General features: G+C 52.6%; 1 protein-coding gene across 1 annotated transcript in view; it reads right to left on the bottom strand.

Annotated features, from left to right (window-relative positions):
• LOC135325829 (olfactory receptor 14A16-like) overlaps positions 1-14274 on the bottom strand; it is a gene marked incomplete at its 5' end in the record, with an annotated part of 92231 nt that extends 77957 nt beyond the window's left edge. The window contains 2 exons of the mRNA XM_064503807.1: positions 3425-3508; positions 13813-14274. Coding sequence (XP_064359877.1) covers positions 3425-3508; positions 13813-14274 — 546 coding nt within the window. The remainder of the gene's footprint in view (positions 1-3424; positions 3509-13812) is intronic.
• Positions 14275-20637: the final 6363 nt, after the last annotated feature.

Here is a 20637-nt window from a genome sequence, read left to right as displayed (position 1 = left end):
CCTTTATATATGCTCTGTATGCCCGGGTCGGTACTTCCCACAGTGATCTGTGGTACTTTACCCTCCCCTTGTAAGCACCACGTTGTACTTTCCCGAAGGTCATGTTCCCATCATCACTCCTTCTCATTCTGTGCGGCTACTTCCTTATCCACATACTGCTATTTATTCCTCCCAAGCCTTTCAGCTCCTTAACTCTATCTTGTCCAATCCCTCGCTGTCTGCCCATACATCTTTTTCATTTTTTAAACCAAATATTGCCAGTCCAGTGTGTATTTGCACAGCAAGTACTTGATGCAAAGTCCTTCGAGTCATTCTCTGCATAAGGCTTATTAAGCAGCGGAGATAGATGGCAAGGGCTAGAAATCTTAGCAAGATTACCAGTCCACACACCAGTACCTTCCTGAACCCACATCCAGTCCTATCCCTCAAAAGGGTTCCACTCTGACTCTATCTACAACTTATTCGTAAGGTCGTGTAGTCGCCATAAGCTTTTATGAATCAATATAGACCCTGCACGAGGCAGGCAGATATTGCCAGAAAATGTCCCAACATGGGCTCATCTTAACTGGCTCTCAGTCCTCATTTGGTGTTTCGGGGGATGCGTCAACAAGTCGAATCAGCCGTGCAGACATCCAACGCGGCCCGTTACCTGTGGAGACACAAGCATAACCTTTCCCCCATATTTTTAAGTCTGCTGGTTCACTCCATTGACCCATTTCCAGGTTCCTGTAGTGAACCCGAGGCTGTTCTCACCACGTAGGGCATGAGAAATGCTTATTAACTGCACTTTGGTCCGTATAATGGTTTAAGAGGTTGAGAGCATATAAGCCTAGGGTGTCCAGCACACCACACGTTTCTAGCAGGTACCACATGGGACCTACAGGAAAAACAGGCCCTTTTGCAATGGTTGCTGGGCAAGTGTTGCGGGGCACCTCAGATTTCCTGCCTGTGACCAAACACCTGAATCCCACTGCTGCCTTCAGGCCAAGGCCATCCTGTCTACATTCAAGCAAGCTGCATTAATGACAGCACGTCCCTGCTGTGAAGTGGGGCCACTGCATACACGGTGTCCTTGGCTCTTGGTATCAGGCATCACCATTATAAATGTGCGCTCTGTGCCATAGCTGAGGTTCTGCAGCCCAAATATATGTGAATGTCTTCTGCCTGGGGCACAGACAGGAGCAGATGGAGATGCACAAGCTTTCACAGTGCTGCCACATGGCTGGAATCACTGAAATGAGGCGGAATCACCCACACGACTGGAGGGCTGTGGTGGCAGGGTACAAGCTCTTCAGGAGAGATTGTTGGGAAAGATGAGGAGGGAGGATGTCCTTTGTGTGAAGGGGCAGCTCAGATGTATGGAGCTCTTTACTTTGGGATGGACAAGGGCCTGCGTGAGATCTTGTGGGTGAGCATGAGTTTCAGACCACCCGATGAGGGAGAGGAGGTGGATGCATCTCCTTTAATTAACGTGAGGAAGCCTGTAGATCACAGGGCCTGGTTCCTGTGCAGGGAAATGCATCACCCTGTCACAGCAGAGTGCAAGCACTCCGGGAGGTTGCTGGAGGGTGTTCAGGACTTTGAGAGGGCTGACCACTCTCACAACCAGGCTCATCTTGGAAAGGTTGTGGAGATCGAGGCAGGTCCCAATGACCAGAAGAAGGAATATGTTGTGCCCATTTTCAACAAAGGCCACAAGAACAACCTGGGGAGCTGCAGGCCATTCCACCTCACTTGAGTGAGGAGTATGTCATGGAGCGATTCATCTTAGATCACCTTTCTGGGCACACGAAGGAGAAGAAGGTGCCTGGGAAGAGTCCACATAGATTACCTGAAGGGAAATCATTCCTGACCAATCTGATTGCCTTCTGTGAAAACAAGACCTGTACTGTGGAGGAGCAGAGAGTAGTGGAGGACATCTGACATGACTTTAAGGAAGGTGTTTGATGCTGTCTCCCACCATATTCTTGTATACAAGAAAGACATTACAGTAGGCTGAGTAGACAACCAGATGGCTAAAAATGTGGTTAGATGGTCGAGTTCAGAGGATTTTTGTGAATGGGTCATTCTTTCCCTGGAAGTTGCTGACAAGTGGAGGGTGCAGAGGTCTATACTGCCACCAGACCTGTCTAAACAGGTGCATCAGTGACCTGGAGGAGGCAATTGTCATCACATTTGAGATGATACCTAATGGGGCAGAACAGTCACATGCTTGAGGGCTGTCATTCAGAGGGACCTCAGCTGGGAGGAGGAATGGGCTGTCAGGAACCTTGTTAAATTCAGAAGGACAAATGCCAGGCCCTGCACCTCGGAGAGACCAACACCCTGGAGCGATACACACTGGGGAGTCCCTGGCTGGGCAGGAGCTCTGAGGAGAAGGACCTGGGAGTCTTTGTGGGCAGCAAAGTGAACATGAGCCGGCAGCATTCCTTGGCAGCCATGGAGGCCACAGCATCCTGGCCTGCATGAACTGGAACAAAGCCAGGAGATCAGTGGAAGTGACTATCCCCCTCTACTCAGGCTTCTTAGAGCACATCTAGATCCTGCATCCAGTTGGGGCCCCGTGCACAAGAATGCTGTTGATCACTCTGAGTGATTTCAGTGGCAGGTCCCCAAGGTGCTGGGGGCTAGAGCACTTGCCCTGAGAGGAGAGGCTGAGGGAACAGGGCTTGTTCAGCCTGGAGAAGAGAAGTCTTTTGGGGTGACTCTTAGCAGCTTCCCAGCTCAAGGTCGCCACCCATAGTGAACCAGGCTTTTACAGGGATTCATGGCAGAAGAATGAGAGGAAGTGGTTAAAAACTAAGATTGGATAGCAGGGAGAAAAATCAATGAGGATAATGAAACATTTGAAGAGCTTATGGTCCTTCTGTTCTTGGAGGCTTTCAGGACACTGTTGGACAAAGCCTGGAGGAACTTGGTGTGACTTCAGTGTTGATCCCAATGGGAGCAGGAGGTTGGACTAGCGACGCCCGAAGGTCCCTTCCAACTGAAAGGGATGGGTGATTCTGGCATCTCTGGTGATAACTACTGTGATTCCTGCACTCCTGAATTCCTTTTCTGCATGTGTTTTAGCACCACTCATACCATCCCCAGAGCCTGCCCCTCCTCGTGCTGCGAGGTTACCTCCTTTTAATCATGAATGACTGCTTGCCCTCCTCACCATCTACAATACCTGTACACTACAACATGATGTCAAATGAGTGTGACATATGCAGAAGGTCATGGCATGAAGGTGATTGCACTCTAACAGCCCCAAGGTCCTCTGCAGATCCAGTAAAATCCAGAAGGATTGGGAGATCCATTAAACAACCTAGGAACACTTTTGTACACTTGACTTTGTCAGTGTGGGAGGCTGAGGGAGCTGGGTTTGTTCAGCCTGGAAAAGAGGAGGCTTTGGGAAGACCTAGGATTTGCCTGCCCATACCTTCCAGGAGGTGATCAAGAAGATGGAGCCAGCCTCTTCACCCTTGTGCACCATGGGAGGAGGAGGGCCAGGATGAGGCACTAGCTGAAACAGGAGAGGTTCAGGCTGGGGATAAGCAAAAACGTTTTACCCATCCAAAGAGTGAAGCACTGGGGCAGGTTGCCCAGACAGGTCGTGCCATCTCCATCCTCAGAGGTTTTCAAGTCCTAAATAACTAAAGCCCTCAGCAACCTGCTTGGAGCTGACAGCTGAGCCTGCTGTGAGAAGCACGTTGGGCTAGAGACAACCGGAGGTCCCTTCCAGCCTGAATGATTTGGCATTTCCTTCTACCCCGGGTCTTCCATTCTTGACCTTAGGGAAAACATTCAGCTTCCCCATGGCCATGGAAGTACATCAGACAAAAGTGTGAGCACATCAACTGCATGTGTCTTGTCCTGCTCTGGTCAGAGCAGTTCAGATTCAGGACTGCTTGGCAGGTACCCCCAGGTGGCCCTGATTTTTCATTGATTTCACTTTTTATTGCATTGTCCCCTCTTTTCCACCTTACAAGCTCTTCTCTTTTACCACCCTGCTCTCCTCCCATGCAACCAGCACAACTCTATTTACCCTATACCCATTGACCCTGGTCTTGCTTGCTTTGTACCTGCCCTTGGCTTCTCTGAGATGGCTGCCATGCTCATTTCAACCATTTCCAGCAGTTCCTTTAAAACAACATGGCCTTTATTATCTGTAGTGTCCTGCAGTTCGTCATGCTGTTATCCTGTCAGAGGCATGGCAAGAAAGGATGAGCCATCTGCACGCACACATTCACAGCTGACACAAAGGAGCTTGAGCTGAGAGGGACCTTGAGAAGCTTGGAGATGAGGCCAAGAGAAACCTCCTGAAGTTGTGCAAGGAGAAGCGGCAGGTTGGGCCTTGAGGGAGTGACGCTGAGGAGAAGGGCCTGGACATCATGAGGGATGCCATATGAGCCCGTGCATGCTCACCACAGATCAGGCCAGCTGCATACGAGGCTGCATTAGGAAGCATGTGGCCCCCCAGACAAGGACTGTTTTTATCCCTCCACCTATCACTGAGGTGGCCACATCTGGAATCACATGTCCCAGTGTGGTACACCCAGTGCTGGAGGAATGGGGAGGACCTGGAGAGGGTGCAGAGGAGGTCTGCCAAGACGAGGTTTGGGTCATGCAGCACATGAGCTGTACAGGGAGGCTGAGGGACCTGGGCTACATTATCCTGGTGAAGTGGAGGCTAAGGGCAGTAGAGTAGTAGACCGTGAGTGCTTGAAGGGTGGTTTCAGAGATGTTGGTGCTTTTTTTGGTGGTGGGAAGCAGCACAAGAATGAGAAACACCCACAATCTTCAGCTTGAGAGGTTCAGACCAGATTTTATAGAACTAAATATCACTTCAAGGGTAGTGCTGTGGTGCAAGAGGTCAGGCAGAGGGAGCCTGTGGTGAGCCCCTGGCTTTGTGTTTGAAGGAAAAGCAAGGGAGGGTGGAGAGACCTCAGTAAAGGTGGGCAGATCCCTGGGTGAGAGCAAGGAGGGGAAGCAGGCTGGGTGTCTACAGGCTGCAGTGGAGCAGGTGCAGGCATGGGACAGTGTAGGACAGGCTCTGGTGGAGAAGACCAGGGGCACTGCCAAGGCTGAAAGCTTCCGACAGAACTGAGATCTTTGTCCTCTTGGCTATGGCTCCTGTATCTGCCACTGAGGCCTGCCAGAAGACACCATTTCCTTGTAGTCTGAGGCCTTGTTTCCTCCTCTCACTGACGGGGCCTGTGAGGTGCCATCTCATTGTCCCTCACTCAGTGTGGCACCCCACCCCCACCCTCACACTGCCCCCACAAAGAGCCCTGAGCAAAGTGTGAAGGAAAGCATCACCCTGCTCAGGGGCTGGGTGTCAGTGCTTGGCCATGTGGTATGATAAAACACACCTAGGCTGACTTGGCATCAGAGCCACCTGCACATTTCCATTGCCTACCTCTAACAACTGCCTCCAGCTTTCTGCTCTCATCAGCCCCTGGAGAGGCCCTGTGAGTAATGGCCCTCAGGGGGACCCATTAATGCTCCAAGAAACTTTGGGATCTGTTTCTGAATGCAACTTCTTGAGAGCTTGCTTCACTCTCCTCTCAGAATCTGATGTTCATGGACTCACCACTAAATACTCCTGAGGGGTCATTGCAATGCAAAAAGCTCCTACTTATCTCCATAATTTCCTTCACTTCTTCAGATCGGGTGTGCCTAATTGGAGAGGTTTCAGGAGTGTAGTTACAAGAGGAAGAAGCATCAAAAAAAAAAAAAAAACAAAAAAACCCACAGGATTCCTGCTTTTAAAGTTTTCTTTACTTTTCAGCTTACAGAACAAGTGATATTCACATTTTCCGATTCATAGTGACTCAGAGGGTTTCCAAAGGAATCCGGATTGTGTGAGAAAAGCAGTATTTTTGACAGCAGACATGTACAAACAGCCTTCCTCCTCCCCTCCCCAGCCCTGTCATTTCTCTCTTCAGCCACTGGGGACCTACATCACTCTTGCTAACATCAACCCTTTTTCCACTGGAGTCTGTAGCTGAGTGTTACAGCCTCTATGCACCAATTCCCACCTGCTTTCCTTCGAGAACTAGCTGCAAAGAGACATAGGAGGATAATTCTGAACTGTGATCAAAGCAACAAAACAGGATACATTTGAATGAAAAATAAGATACACTCCTTAACTGCATGCTAAGTCCAGGCTGCCTCCACTGAGATCCACTTTCCACAAGGAATAACCTTGCTAGAAATATTTTTGACAGCTAGACAGGAAAGGAGAGAGAACACCACAATTCAGTTGTTGTCTAAAGAGGCAAGGAGACTCCTGAAAGAGGAGGCAAGCTCAAGCTCAGAGCTGCAACTAGCGAGATGAGAGGCCTGCTGAGTGAATAAAGAGGAAGAGGAGGAGGAGAAGTGGAAAGCTATGGAAAGTTCCCTTGTACAGATAGTCTGATGCAAAGATGACTTTAGAAATAATCAAGTTAATCAGGGCATGGGGAAAGACTTGAAAGATTGGTGAGGTTAAAAGCACAGTAGAACAGACAGAGCAGTGAGAATGCAAGTTTGAGGGAGACCAATATTTCTTCTCCTGGGATTCAAACCCTTCCTGAAGATTTCCAGTAGTTCCTCACAGAAAAACGTGGACAATTTATTAAAATTATTGAATTATTTCAGCTGAGGAAAAGGTGCTCACATTTTTAAAACATTTCTAAACAGTCCTTCACCTTTTCAGGCAGAGCTCAGGTGTCTGACCACACGCATGCAGTGGCACTTGGAGAGGCCCTGGTGTATCTGAGGTTGACTTAGAGGAGACAGGAGCCCCTCTGCGCTGCATATGGAGGCTGGGCAGAGGGGACGAAGGCACCAACCAAGGCACCACATGTCCGTGTCCCTGTCACTGCATCTCACCCCAGGTCTGGAAATCACTTTCCTTAAAAAAAAAAAAAACAAAAAAACCACACACATATACACAGAACACCCCCCCTCCCCCAAAACCCAACAAGGATTATAAGAACACAAAGACTGTTAAAAGCCAAAAAGTGTAAAAAATAATTTTTACTTTAGTGTTTTTTAATTTCTTTCCTGTTTCATGTTTATTGTCACTTTCTAAACATTTCTGTTATAATCATGCCTACAGCATGAGAAAAGACAACACCGAGTCCAGGGCTCACCAAAACCACTCCCTGCCCAGGGCTCTCCATGCCACTCCTCACTTGTTCCAAAGAGCGAGGCGCACTCTGAGGGCTCAGGCTCTCTTGACCAGTAGCGGAAAACAGGGTGACTGGCTTCAATGAAATGAAATATTTTTGCATGGCCAAATTGGCACCAATCTCAATACACCTGTGTTGCAGTGCTGTTTTAAAGGAGGCCCTAAGCACCTAGCCACACTCCCGGGACGGTCAATGAAGTGTAACTGATTTTAGGCAGCAACAGGGAGAAGGCTGATCTCACCCAATGCCAGACCCCTTCAAGGCAGATGTCTCTGCCTAATCCAGCTGCCTGCACTTCCCTTTCTAGGCAATGGAGAGAAATAAGGTGTCTCCCTGAGAGGTGTTGGGAGACTTCTGCTGGTGACCAGCTAATGCTCCAGAAAGGTTCCTGTAGGTCCAGGATCACATTTCCCAGCCCTGCCTGGGAACACAGCGACAACAGGGCATCTCGGGCAGCAGTAGCCTCTCTAGGTGCCCCAATTAATAAAGGCCTGAATGTAAACTTTTAGTCAAAAGTCCAAACCTATTCAAAGAAGAACTCTATGCAATAACTGAGAAAAGCCTTCCTTTCCAGAACTTCAAATACTATTTGTCAATTCTCATGTTGTTTTTCCTTTCTTTTTTGTTGGCAGCACCATGTCCATGCACTACAGTAATTACTTCCTCTGTTTGAGTATATACATATGTATGTACAGTTATTCATCACGCCCTATTTGCTACCAGCACTTTGAATGGGGAAATTTTCAGCTGAGGAACACCTCTATTTCAATTGACGTACTTCTCTCTCTTCTGCCTCTCTGCCCTGTCTTCTTCCTCGGCCTAGTCTGTCTTTACAGAGCTCTCCATGAAAACGTGCACTGTGATTGAATGACCGCACATAGGATGGATGAGACCTCTGGACATCATGTCCCCCCAGTCCCACCTCCCTCCTCAATGCAGAGGGAACTAAATGAGCTTGCTCAGGGGCTCACTCCAATTGCACATAGTCCACAAATGCACTGAGAGTGCACTTCACCCCATGTCCCAGACCATTAATGAAGAAGTTCCACAGTGTTGCCCCCTGTGTTGATCGCGGAGGGATGCCACCAGTAACCAGACACCAGTCTGGCCTGCTCGTACCACTAATCACAGCCTTTGGGCCTGATGGACCAGCCAGTCTTCCACCTGCTTTATGGTTCATTTATCAAGTGCAGATCCCAACAGTTTGGCTGCAGGTAGAACATGGACAACTGTGTCAAAGGCCTTGCCAAAATGAAGGCACACCAAGTCCCCTGCTTTCCCCTTGTGCCCACAGTCTTCTGGTACAAGGCAGTGAGGTTGGTCAGGCACAGTTTCCATTTCCCTTTGCTCAGCCCATGCTGGCTCTGCCACTCGATACCCTCCATGTGTTTGGAGACACAATCAAGAGCAATGTCACACGGGCACTAAGAGCCTTAGGGGCAGCTCTTACCGGTAGTATGTGAGGCAGAAAAGCCAAGGAGAGACTCAGCTTTTTCCCTGTCCTTGTCACTATGTCCCCTGCCCCACTGAGCAGTGAGAGCACATTCTCCTTAGCTGCCTTCCTTCTGCTGCCAGCAGGCTTACAAAAGCCCTCCTGGTTGCCCTCCCCACCCCTTGAGAGCTCCAGCTCCAACTCCAACTCCAGCTGAGCTTTGGCTTCCCTAACTCCATCGCTGCACCCACAGGCAAGGTTTCTATGTGCCTCCTGGGCAGCCTCTTCCCTCTTCCACCCTCCGGGAACTTCCTTCCTGTGGCTGAACTCCTAAGTCAGGGTGCCCCTGGTCATCCATGCGGTTCTCCTGCCAGGCCCTGCTTGACTCCCATCACATCACACTGGCTTGTTCCTGGGCTTTGAGGACGTTGTCCCTGAAGATCCAGGAGGGATCCATGGCCTCTCTGCCCTCCAGGACAGTCTCCTGTGCCAATTAACCTGGTTCTGGCCTAACAGCAGCACAGGCACAGGTGACTTCCAGGAACCTACACCAACCAATCAGGTACTGAGGCAGAAGTGACCTCACAATCAGCACCGAAGCCCTTTGCCGGCTTCTGAGGTAGCAGTGACCTTACAGCCCCATATGTGAGCCCTGTGCCTGCTGCTGGCCTATCAGGTCCTGGGGCAGAAGTGACCTCACAAGCACAAACCCCAGCCATGTGCCTGCTCCTGGCCTGTCATGTTCTCTCACAGAAGTGACCCTCTCCTTGACTCCCAGCAATGTGGGGAAGGTTGTTCTCCGGGGTTTGCTTGCTTCTGCAAGAGCTTCTCAGGAGCTAGGAGAGGGCCTCGGAGGTGGCAGTGCCCTGGCCCCAGGCACACAGCAGCACCTTCACTCTGCCAGCCATGGGACCTCTCTTTCCTCCCCCCAGGTCTCTGCTCTCCAAGCTGCTCTCCAACAGGGTGACAAGTGCCTGAGGTCCCCTTGCCCACCCACAGGGCATGGTCCTGATGGATTCCCATGAGCACTGCCAGATGGTTGTCCCCAAGCACCTGACCCGGGAAGCGTTTGCAAGAGGGAGACAATCAGTTATCACAGCCACAGGCAACGCAGTGCCATGAGGATCCCTCCAGGCCTGTTCTTCCAGCACCTCCTTGAATGACATGCTCGGGAGCAACAGGAAGGGCCAGGTCCCATCTGTGCCCATCCAGCCGGCTGCAGGGAGTCCCTGGGGTCCTGTTTTAGCCCAACAGAATGAAATTCTCAGTGTAGCGGCAGGGCTGCCACTCACTGCTGCCTTCCACACTGGTCCTGGAGCTTTGAGGTCCCCGACTGAAACCTTTGTTTGAGTGCCCAGCAACTGCCCCTTGGCTGGAAGGGGTGTCTCCAACCCTGATGCCCTCTATGCCACAGGGCGTGTCAGCAAAAGGCCCGCCTTCCCCCAGGTACTGCTGCTCATGGAAGAAACAGCTCTGCCAGAGAGGGGGTAAAATCCACCCGTATTTGGAGATGTTTACCCGTGGGACTGCTGCCTTCATTCCCCCTCTTTGGAGATGTTTCCACTTTCTTCCTCCACCTCTCCCACAGAAACTTCTTGGACTCTGTGGTGGGTGTCATGAGCTGCTGTCATGAGCAACCGGAGGAGGCTGTACCCAGCCCTGTGGCTCAGGGACTAGGATCCTTGGCACCTGGGGAGGGTCCCTGCTCCTTGGCTTGCCCAGGCCTTTGCTGTGAGCTCTCATGCACACACTTACTCTTGCAGTGGGTTCCCCACGATGCCCAGATAATCGGCATGGCGTGTCCCTGGACTCGGTTCTTTCTCCAGAGGGATGATCCACTGTGCAGGGGAAAAAATGGAGTGCAGACGGAGGAGTGACGAGAAGGAATACCAGTGAAGAGTATAGAAAGCATCACATCGTTTATGGTCATCTGACTGACATTCAGTCCTAATCCTTTCTCTTTCAAACCAAATGCAGGCTTCATCCCACAGCCACTGAAGCAAAAGGAAAAAGTTTTGTTTGTTTGTTTGTTTGTTTTTGGCTTCCCCTCCCCCCAGTTGGTGTGAGTATGAGTCCTAATGGTTTAATTAAAGAGTTAGACTGGCAAAAACATGTTCTACCACTAAAACAGCATAATCCTGGCCATGCACTTGGAGGTTGAGGAAAGAAGAAGTCCCTCTGGAGCTCTCACCCTTTAGCAAGCCTGGGTACCTCTGGCTCCAGCCACTTGGCAACTTTTTGATTTTTTTTGATTGCTTTAAAATGTTGGCAGTCCCTGGGCACTCTGTTGATCATACCGCTCTCCCCAGCATTGGTAATCTGTCAGTTCTGCCCTTTATTTTGCTTTTTGGTGGAGACTGCAGGGTATTTCATCTGTCCCACTGCACTTCCCCTGCACTTGTCTGTACTCTTGCTGATACAACCCACGATAACGGAGGCTGTCTTTGCTGCAAGAGAACCCTGTTGCCTTCTTGTCAACTTGTTGAAGACCAGCACACCCATGTCCTTTCCTGCAAAGCTGCTCTCCAGCCAGTCCGCCCCAGCTTGCCCTGCTGCACTGGGTTATTTCCTCCCAGGGACAGGACATGGCTGAACTCCCCAGGCCCCTTTCAGCCCGCATCACCAGGCTGTCGCTGCCCCTCTGCTGAGCAGCCCTGCCCTCCAGCATGTCAACCACTCACCCCAGTTGGGGATCGTTCATGAACTGGCTGAGAGTGCACTCCGTCCCACCATCAAAATCATTCCTAAAGACAGAAGGCATTGGCTCCAGTATTGACTCTGAAGAACATCACTGGTAACCATTAGTCACTTGGACTTTGTACCACTGTTCTCCACCCTTCGAGCCAGGCAGCCTCCAGCTAGTTTCCCCCACACTCCATTGCTTACTCCTCCGTCCTCACTCTCCCCAGTCTGGCTACAAAGGTGCTAGGGAAGACCATGTCAAAGGCCTTCCTAAATGCAAGGCATGCAACAGGCACTGCACTCCCCTGGTCTGCACAGCCAGTCATCCCATCCCAGAAGGCAAAGAGGTTGGTCAACAATTTGACTTGATGGCTTCATGCTGGCTGTTCCCAGTCCCTTCATGTGACTGCAACTAGCTTCCAGGAAGATGTGTTGATCCCTGGTGTGATGCTGACCAGCCCATCATTCCCCAGATCCAGGCCCTGCCCTGCTCCAGCCATGTCCCACGTGGGGTTGAGCACACAGCCATCCATCGGGATCTGCTGGGGTCTGGGCTGGGAGAGAGGCCGGGCAGGGCTGGCTGTTCCCCTTGATACAGGCCCTGAGCCCAGCAGGACGGAGCTGGCCACACAGGGAAATGCACCCATAAACCTGGGGTGTGCGGCCAGGGCTGGAAACAGCCCATGTGAGAGGCTGGTCTGGGACGAATGCCTGGGGGCACCTTCCCCATCAGTCCGTGCAACCACGGGCACAGAGCGGCCTCCTCTCTTCTGTGCTGGCATGTCTTGGCTCCCCTGCATGAGACCTGGCTCTGCACCACAAACCCCCCAGTGTGTGTCCTCACCCTGCCCGATCACACAGCTGAGCTAACATTGGTGTTTCCCTCTCTTGGGCCCTTTCCAGCCCAGCTCAGCCCCTCCCCGGCTCTCCCCACCTCCCCTGCCCTCTCCCCAGCCCTCCCAGCAGAGCAGACCAGGCTGGTGGTGGCTCCACAGCAGAGTGCTACAGAGCTCTGGGCACTCACACCACATCCCCTGACCCCCGGCAGGCACAGCAGCTCTGGGGGGCATGGGTGTGTGTGTGCCAGCTGCCCCATCAGCCTCCAAGCTGGAACAGGCCCCCGTGGCACAAGGAGGCAGAGCACAGTGACACTCTGCATCTCCCTTGTTCTTGTGCACAGGAGATTCCCTACCCCCAGACTGCCTGCAGCCCCCCGTGCCAGCCCCTCTCTCCAGCACAGCACAAGGCTCCCTGCCCTGGGGCTCCTCAGGCAGCTCCTGCTGCCCCAGGGACACAGCAGCCTGCCCTTACTTGACCTCCACAGAAACAGATTTCTCTTTCTTGTTTATTCCTCCTTGCCAGCACACAATTGCTCCTTTGCTCTTCCAGGGATGTCCCTGCTCCCGGGAGAGTCTTTCCCCAGGGAAGTGCATCGGTGCTGCCCACCTGGCTGTTCCTGGACCCAACCCTGTGCTCCTCATGGGGCTCTGAGCTGGCAGTGCTGCTCAGCGGAGCAAGTGGGCTGTGGTGCCCTGGGGCCACAGGGTGACTCTGCACTGGTGATTGCGTTGGGGGTGGGAAGCAGACCCAGCTGGATGGGCATCATTGCATCTGACAACCCCCTACCGAGACATCTGTTGCCCTGTGGCCATGGACGATGCTCTGAGCAATTACAGGGCATTTCAAATGGCTCAGGCTGTGTTCAGGCGTGTCGCTAGATCCAGCCCATGGCTTTTCATTGAAGGTGACATGGACCACTCTGCAGGATCCCTTCCCTGGGCGTCCTTGGTCCCCACTGCCTCTCGTGGGATTGCAGAGCTCTCACTAGCCTGGACATTCACTGCTTTAGCCCTTTCCCTCTGGATGACTCCACTGCATTTTGTGAAGCTCCATTCACTGCCCATCCCTAAGCACATGGTGCCCTTGGGGATGCCCTGTGCTCTCCTGATGGATCCATATTCCCTTTGAGAAGGATGGGCATCAGTGTCCAGCCGTGTCATATGGGAGATACCACTTGACCATTCACCATCTCCAGGAGCACTGGGCACCCACAAGTGAGAGCTGAATCCAGCCCTCATTCCCTAACACAGCACCATAAGCTCATTGCCTTGAGCCCAGGGAGAGCCCCGGAAAAGCAACAGGCCCTTTCAGGGGGAAAGTCCTTGAGCACATTCTTGGCTCCAGCTTTTGAAGGAGAGCCCAACCTTCAAGCACCGCACTGGGGAAATCTGCTTTTATTACAGAGAGGACAGCTGTAACACAGTGAGAGACACATTTACAGAAGACCTTTGGGTCAGATAGACTAGGCTGTAAGGAAGTGGGATGAATTCCAACACTTCTGCACAAACATGATGATCACAGCAAGAATGCACAGCAAGAATGCCCAAAGCACAAGAGTTTTCTGAGGTACTTAGAAACCACTTGTGAAGAGGGATGGGCAGCTCATTGCTGCTGCACTAAAAGCTGGTGAATCAGTTTCTTCAGGGCATCCTTGAGCTCCCTGTTCCTCATGCTGTAGATGAGGGGGTTCACTGCTGGAGGCACCACCGAATACAAAACAGCCACCACCAGATCCAGAGCTGGGGAGGAGAGGGAGGGGGGCTTCAGGTGGGCAAATATGACAGTGCTGACAAAGAGGGAGACCACGGCCAGGTGAGGGAGGCACATGGAAAGGGCTTTGTGCTGTCCCTGCTCAGAGGGGATCCTCAGCACAGCAGTGAAGATCTGCACATAGGACACCACAATGAAGATGAAACACCCCAAGCCTAAACAGGCACTAAGCACAAGCACCCCAAGTTCCCTGAGGTAGGAGTCTGAGCAGGAGAGCTTGAGGATCTGAGGAACTTCACAGAAGAACTGGCCCAGGGCATTGCCGTGGCAGAATGTTACTCCAAATGTGTTGGCAGTGTGCAGCACCGCACTGAGAAAGCCACTGGCCCAGGCAGCTGATGCTATTTTGACACAAGCTCTGCTGCCCATGATGGTCCCATAGTGCAGGGGTTTACATATGGCAACATAGCGATCGTAGGCCATGACTGTGAGAAGAGAATACTCAGCCAACAAGAAAAAGGTAAAAAAAAAGAGTTGGGTAGCACATCCTGAGTAGGAAATGGCCCTGATGTCCCACAGGGAATTGGCCATGGATTTGGGGACAGTGGTGGAGATGGTGCCAAGGTCAAGGAGGGAGAGGTTGAGGAGGAAGAAGTACATGGGGGTGTGGAGGCGGTGGTCGCAGGCTACGGCTGTGATGATGAGGATGTTGCCCAGGAGGGCAGCCAGGTAGATGCCCAGGAAGAGGGAGAAGTGCAAGAGCTGCAGCTGCCGTGTGTCCACAAATGCCAGGAGGAGGAACTCATTGAGGAAACTGCTGTTGGGCATTTGCTTCTTCTGAGCTTTGGGGACTGTCCAAGGAGGAAGAGGCATTGATAAGTTAAGTAGTTTTCTCTGAGCCAAACCCAAACTATTCTTAGTACAAACCTCCACCTTTCCTCTCTTCTCTCCCTTCATTCAGAACCCTTTTCTGATCGCTGGTTTATGCTGTCTGAGTGTGCCATGCACAGCAGGGCCCTCGGGGTGTGGCCTCCAGAGGAGTCAGTCCTGCTCTGCTGGGGTTGTAAATGGAGGTGTCAAACTGCCCCAAGTACTTGGTGGGAATTCCTGGAGACAGCTGTCACAAGCTGAGTGCAGGGGATTCAGTCCAGTGACCCAGTGTGAATATCATCTTTTAATCCTTGTGAGAGATGAATACAGCACTCATGGCAGCTGTCTCTGAAAGAGAAGACCCTTGCGAGGGATTCATCTCCCCCAGCCTTGCCCTCCTGAACACAGGTGTCTGTGTCGGAATCAGCCCCACCAGCTCCCACTCCAGCAAGCCACAGAAACACTGAAGGGAAGGCAGGGGCTGACCCCACCCTTTCTAGACATCTCTGTTCCAATGAGTTGGACCCTGTCCTCACATCAATTTACCCTCTGCACTCTTTCCCCAGGCTCTGCAATGGGAGTGGGACGTGACTAGCTCTGATGTATACACACTCTGCAGCAGATTACAGCCACCCATTTTGTGGAAAGTTCGTTCAACAGTTTATTCAGAAAATGGGCTGCAGCAGAGGGATCTGATTCTATGTTTCCTGAGTTTTTAGATGCCTCCGTCACACCGTGGGAGCATTCTTTGATGCAGTAGAAATCTTTGGCATTTCAGTTTCTCTCAGCATTAGAACTTAAGTGTCCCAGCAGGAAAAGGGCTCACGGTGTCTATATACTACAGACAGAGTCAGGGGATCTGGACTGTGCAGGAGTCTTGCTGCCCGCTGCCCTGTGCTAGCCCCTCTCCCAGCTAAAGGACAACCCCACTCCCAAGTTACTCTAAGAAAGGACCTGGGCTGAGGTGAGAGTGGAGGAATGTAGCTCCAGAGGGAAGATTTCCCCATTCTTCTCTCTCAGAGCAGACATGGGGAGTGTGCTCTGGAGAGCTCGTCAGAGCAGGTGAGGAGGTTTCTGACTTGCATGACCAGCACAAAGACTCTCCGCTATCACAGCTATGCTATGGCAGAGCTGAGGTCTTGTGGAGGGCAGCTTGCAGCCTGGCAGGACACCCCAGAGAGACAGTCAAGAGATCTGAAGAAGGGTGAGGGGGGGCAGCCTTAAGGGAGAGTCAGATCACTCCCCAATCAGATGAAATGCATTGCCTAGAAGGTTAGAAGGGCCTTGGGCACATCACTGCCATGAAGACAGCTCCACGCAGGACCCACAGGGTCAGTGCCTTAACTGCAGCTGAACCCCTCTCCTTCACCCCAGAGAGCAGGACAGCAAGAAGCAGAGCAGCACAGAGAGGAGAGGAAACAAGCAGCAGTACCATGACCCTGCCAGCAAAGGGAAAGCCAGGAGGGAGAGCCAGACGGGCAGTTAGGAAAGCCTTCCCCTCACCCAGCTCTGCACAGCACCTCCCAGGCAGCAGCATCGCAGCACAGTCACTCTCAGCCCCTTTGCCGTGCAGTGGGAAATGGGCACGTCACAGCAGAGATGCCCCTCTGCTCTGCTGCAGCTCAGGCTGCTGAGGAGGGGGCTCCTGCCCTGCAGCCCATGGCCTTGAGGGCAGAGGCTGTGCTGGGTGGGAGAGGAGACACGGGGGGCTTGCTGAGAGGAAGATGTCTGCATTGCAGGGACTGATTGGGAGTTTTCCAAATTCCCCCTCCCACAGCATTTATGTTTCTACTTTCCTCTCACTCGCTGATCATATCTCCCCTGCCTGGAGCTTTTCCTCCTGGCAGCTCTTTCTCTGCCCCATCTCTTTTCCCTGCCAGCGCTCACAGACCCCATCCCACCCTCTGGGCACTCAGTCCTGCCCTGCAGAAACCTCCCAGCAGCAGGGCACTGCCCAGGGGCATCTCTGGCTTTGCAGGTGCTAAGGAGCAGCTCAGACAAACGCGGGTGAGGCCAGGCAAGGTGATGGTGGTGCTTTCTGTAGGCAGAGCACTGGGTGAAAGGATGCAATGAGGTCCCTCACAGAACTACTGATCTCTCACTGCAATAGTCTGGGAGCATCAGCTTTTGTCCAAACCTCACAGCTCCTTTCCTCCCCCGTTGCCCACCTCCACCTCCCGGCTCCTGCAAAGAGTGGGAAACTGGAAGCAGAGCCTCAGGAAAGGTCCTTCTCTTTCAGGGAACCCCAGCCATGGCTGTCTGCTTGAAAAGGTCCCCTGCAAATATCCTGGGGGTGAGCGAGATCTGAGAGCAGCCCTGACCCCCGCAGCACCCTCTCAACAGGAGGATGAAGCCGCCCTTCTCGGGGTCGCTCCTTCCACCCAGAGCTTCTCCCTGCAGTGCCCTGGGCAGCTCCCTGGGCAGGCTGAGTGCTGACCCTCTGTGGCGGACAGGACTTTTGCCTTAAACATTTCTTGGTACATAAGGTGGAAGCAAACCATAACCCCGAACAAGCCATCTGTTCCCGGCAGAAACAGGACTGAGCTGCTGCGACCCCTGAAATGGTCTCCCTGCGACCATTCAGGACACACCGAGCCTGCGCTGAACCAGGGCACGATCGGGCAGAGACTTTGGGACCTGGACTGCAAATTACTGCCGCTTAGCACAACTTTTATAAAACTTGCTTAGCATGAGTAGCTAAATTTGCTGAAGCCTTAGGCCGCACTCCCTAGTTCAGTGAGAAAGGGCCCCAGAGCTGGTGCAGACTGGAAAGATAAGGGAGTTACAAGCAGTTTGCATTCCTATGCGTCACACTCCGGGAGGGAGGATGTCAAGGCTTTGAAATAAGGCCTGCTTGGGCGCCAGGACCCTGGGAAACAAAGCCTCCCCTCACTGCTGAAACAGTGTTAATTAGGGGGGGGTCTGGATTATATCCTCCTCGTCAGGACCTTGGAAGATAACACCTACTGTAACTGCTGGGGCAGTGCTAATTGCTGGAACAACACCTGTTTGTCAGGGCCTTGAGAAAGAAGGGCAGAACCTGAGGAATCAATACATATTTGTCAGCAGACACCGTAGCAGTAAAGATAAGGGAGAAAAGCAGCCTGCCTAGGAACAATGATGAGACCCAATAAGGGAGCAGGAGACCCCAGACCCAAAAATTACTAGTGGTCTGAACTACTGCATGAGGGGAGGGAAACTTCATTCGAAAAGCTATAATTGCCCAGGGATGTCTTTGTTTGGAGACGCGCTCTCTCTCTCTCTCTCGTCGGAGGCACCCAGCTTGAGCTGCAATTCGAACGGAGTCAGCAGAACATCATTGGCCCCGGAGTGGTGGTAGCTAGCTTCTTCTCTCCTTTTCTAACTTTTCTCTATCCTTTTCCCCTTATCCTTGTTCTGTTCCCCTCTTCCCTTCGCCTCCGCTTCGCCTTCTCCCCCCACCTTTTCTCCCCACTCCGTGGAAAACAAAGTTAAAAGGTTCTATGATATTTGACTGGTTTTAGCATCTTAATCTCATCCTTGGGATCGTAACGAACCCCCCCGCCGATATTGGATCGGGACACCCTCGCAGGCGGCAGAGTCCCCGCCCCGGGCACACAGCACCCTGGGTCGCAGGGACACTGCTCTCAATTACAGCCCGCGCACACCTGGGGGCACTCCCTGGCTTCACACCCCAGCACCGTCCCTGGCAGAAGGTAGCCGTGATGGCCTGTCCCTCTGACGGTGTGGCTGGGAAGCCCTGCTCTAAAGCACCACCTGCTCCAAACAGGAGGAGCTGGCAGAGCCGCCCTGACAGACCCTCTCAGCTGTGGAAGGTGCCAGCTTCAGAGGAAGCCTCCGGCAGCCACAGCAGCAATGTTGCCCTGCAGCCAGAGACTTACTGTGTTAGGGGCTGGGAAGATTTCTCCCGGCAGGGACCTCTCAGCCATCCTCTGATTCCCCACTCTCTTCAACTTCGGAGACGTCCATCTCATTCTGGCCCCTGCAGGCAGTGCCCGGAGTGCTGCTTCTCCAGGAAAAGGAGCTGCACTTGGACAGAGCTGGCTCTCTGCAGCGCCTGCCAGCTTGCCGTGGGCTCTGGCAGCCCCAGGAGCCAAGCCCAGCTCAGGAGCAGAGGCCCAGCTGATGACGTGACTTTCTCTGTCCCCTGGGCACCCTCGGGACCTTCCCTGGGCTCCAGGGCTGACAGTTGCTGGAAGGCAGCAGGGTCACCCCTGGGAAATAGCCACGGAAGTAGATGAAAATAATCACTGAGGGTCCCTCTCGAAACAGTGCAGAGACTGACTCTAGCATTGCAGTTGGTCTCACCAGAGCATGGCTATCTAAGAGAGGTGGAAACGTCCCACTCTGGAAAGCCCTGCTCCCATCTCATAAGAGCACAGGCACAAGAAGGGAGTTGGTTTGCTCATGCTTCAGGGATGATTTAGAGGAGTTAATCAATACATCTAGTGCTCACTGTGAAGCCCCAGGGTGCAATAGGATACAGTTCCCTCCCGTGCTCTCCACAAACTCACAGGAGGTGGGATTGCCCTTGCCCAAGTCTAGCATGCACAAAATGCCTGTCTGCATGGCAGCTCCTTGTTTAAGCTCCCACTGGAATCAAGGGAGATGGAGGGAGGCACTCAGCTGTCCACGCACACACACACACACCCTTGGACATTTGAAGGGCTGGAGGTGGTCCAAGACATGTACCACTTTCTCCTTCCTCTGATGGAACAATTATGAGACCCATATCCTTCCAGGACATCAGCTGGTTGCCAGGTGCAGAATCTCCTTGGCCATCTGAAATGACACTTGATGCCGACTACTGCAAGAGGTCCGCTCACTATGAATCTGAGACATATGCAGATCCCGAGATTGCAAACAGCTCATGCAGGGCCATGTCAGATGCATGGGGTGTCCAGCACAACCACCAGGTTTCTAGCAGGTACAGCACGGGACCTACAGGAAAAGTCCTTACCCTTTTGGAGTGGTTGCTGGGCAAACACCCCAGAGCATCTCGCATTTCCTACCTGTTCACAAACAAGGGATTCCCACCACTGCCTTTAGGCAAAGTCCATCCCATCTACATCCGAGCATGCTGCAAAGATGCAAGGCACATCACACCAAGGTCTCCACGCATGCTGACCCTCTCAAACCCCACTAGTTCTTCTCTCCCTAAACCTTTTCTCAGCCCTCACGCTATGAAGGAGGACTGTGCTAATGCTGCAGCCACAGTGTGCCTGGCTTGCAGGCTGTTGAGGCCCAGGGACTTTCTCAGTGGCACCTTGTCATTCCTGGAGAGCTGGTCACCTCCATCACGCATGCCAAGGTGCTGCAGAGTCAGCTCAGGGACCAAGCACCTCTCCTGCCACAGCTGCATGGCCAGCTCTCTTTTTTTTCTGGCTTGTGAACAGGTATCACCATGACAAGTCTACGCTCAGCCCTGGTGCCACAGCTGAGGTTCTGCAGCCCAGATGTACACAAATGCACAAAGCCTGGGGCACAAAGAAGAGGAAGTAGAGATGCACAAGCTGTTGCAGAACTGCAAAGGCTTAGAGCAGCCTGAGGAAGTCTGTGGATCACAGACGCCGGCTCTTATGGGGAGACTTGAATCTCCCAGACGTTCAGTGGGAGGGCAATGCAGCAGGCTGCAAAGAGTCCCGGAGGATTCTGGAAGGTGTGGAGGAGAACTTCTTAGCAGAGCTAAGCCTGATAGGGAACCAAGGGTGACACTTTCCTGGACCTGGAACCTGCCAACAAGGAAGAACTGATGAGGGCTGTGATAACCAGTGTCAGCCTTGCCTGCAGTGGCCATGAGACAGTGGAGTTCCAGATCCTGAGCGACATGAGGAAGAAGAGTAGTAGTGTCCACACTCCACACTGTCAAAGGAGCACACTTGGGCCTACTAGTAGAGGGATCCTGTGGCAGGCAGTTCTGGAGGGCAGAGGAGCCCAGGA

The sequence above is a fragment of the Dromaius novaehollandiae genome, unplaced genomic scaffold (assembly GCF_036370855.1).
Source record: "Dromaius novaehollandiae isolate bDroNov1 unplaced genomic scaffold, bDroNov1.hap1 HAP1_SCAFFOLD_30, whole genome shotgun sequence".
NCBI lineage: Eukaryota > Metazoa > Chordata > Aves > Casuariiformes > Dromaiidae > Dromaius > Dromaius novaehollandiae.
The sequence above is the reverse complement of the archived record's forward strand: the minus strand, read 5'-3'. Positions and strand labels throughout refer to the sequence as shown.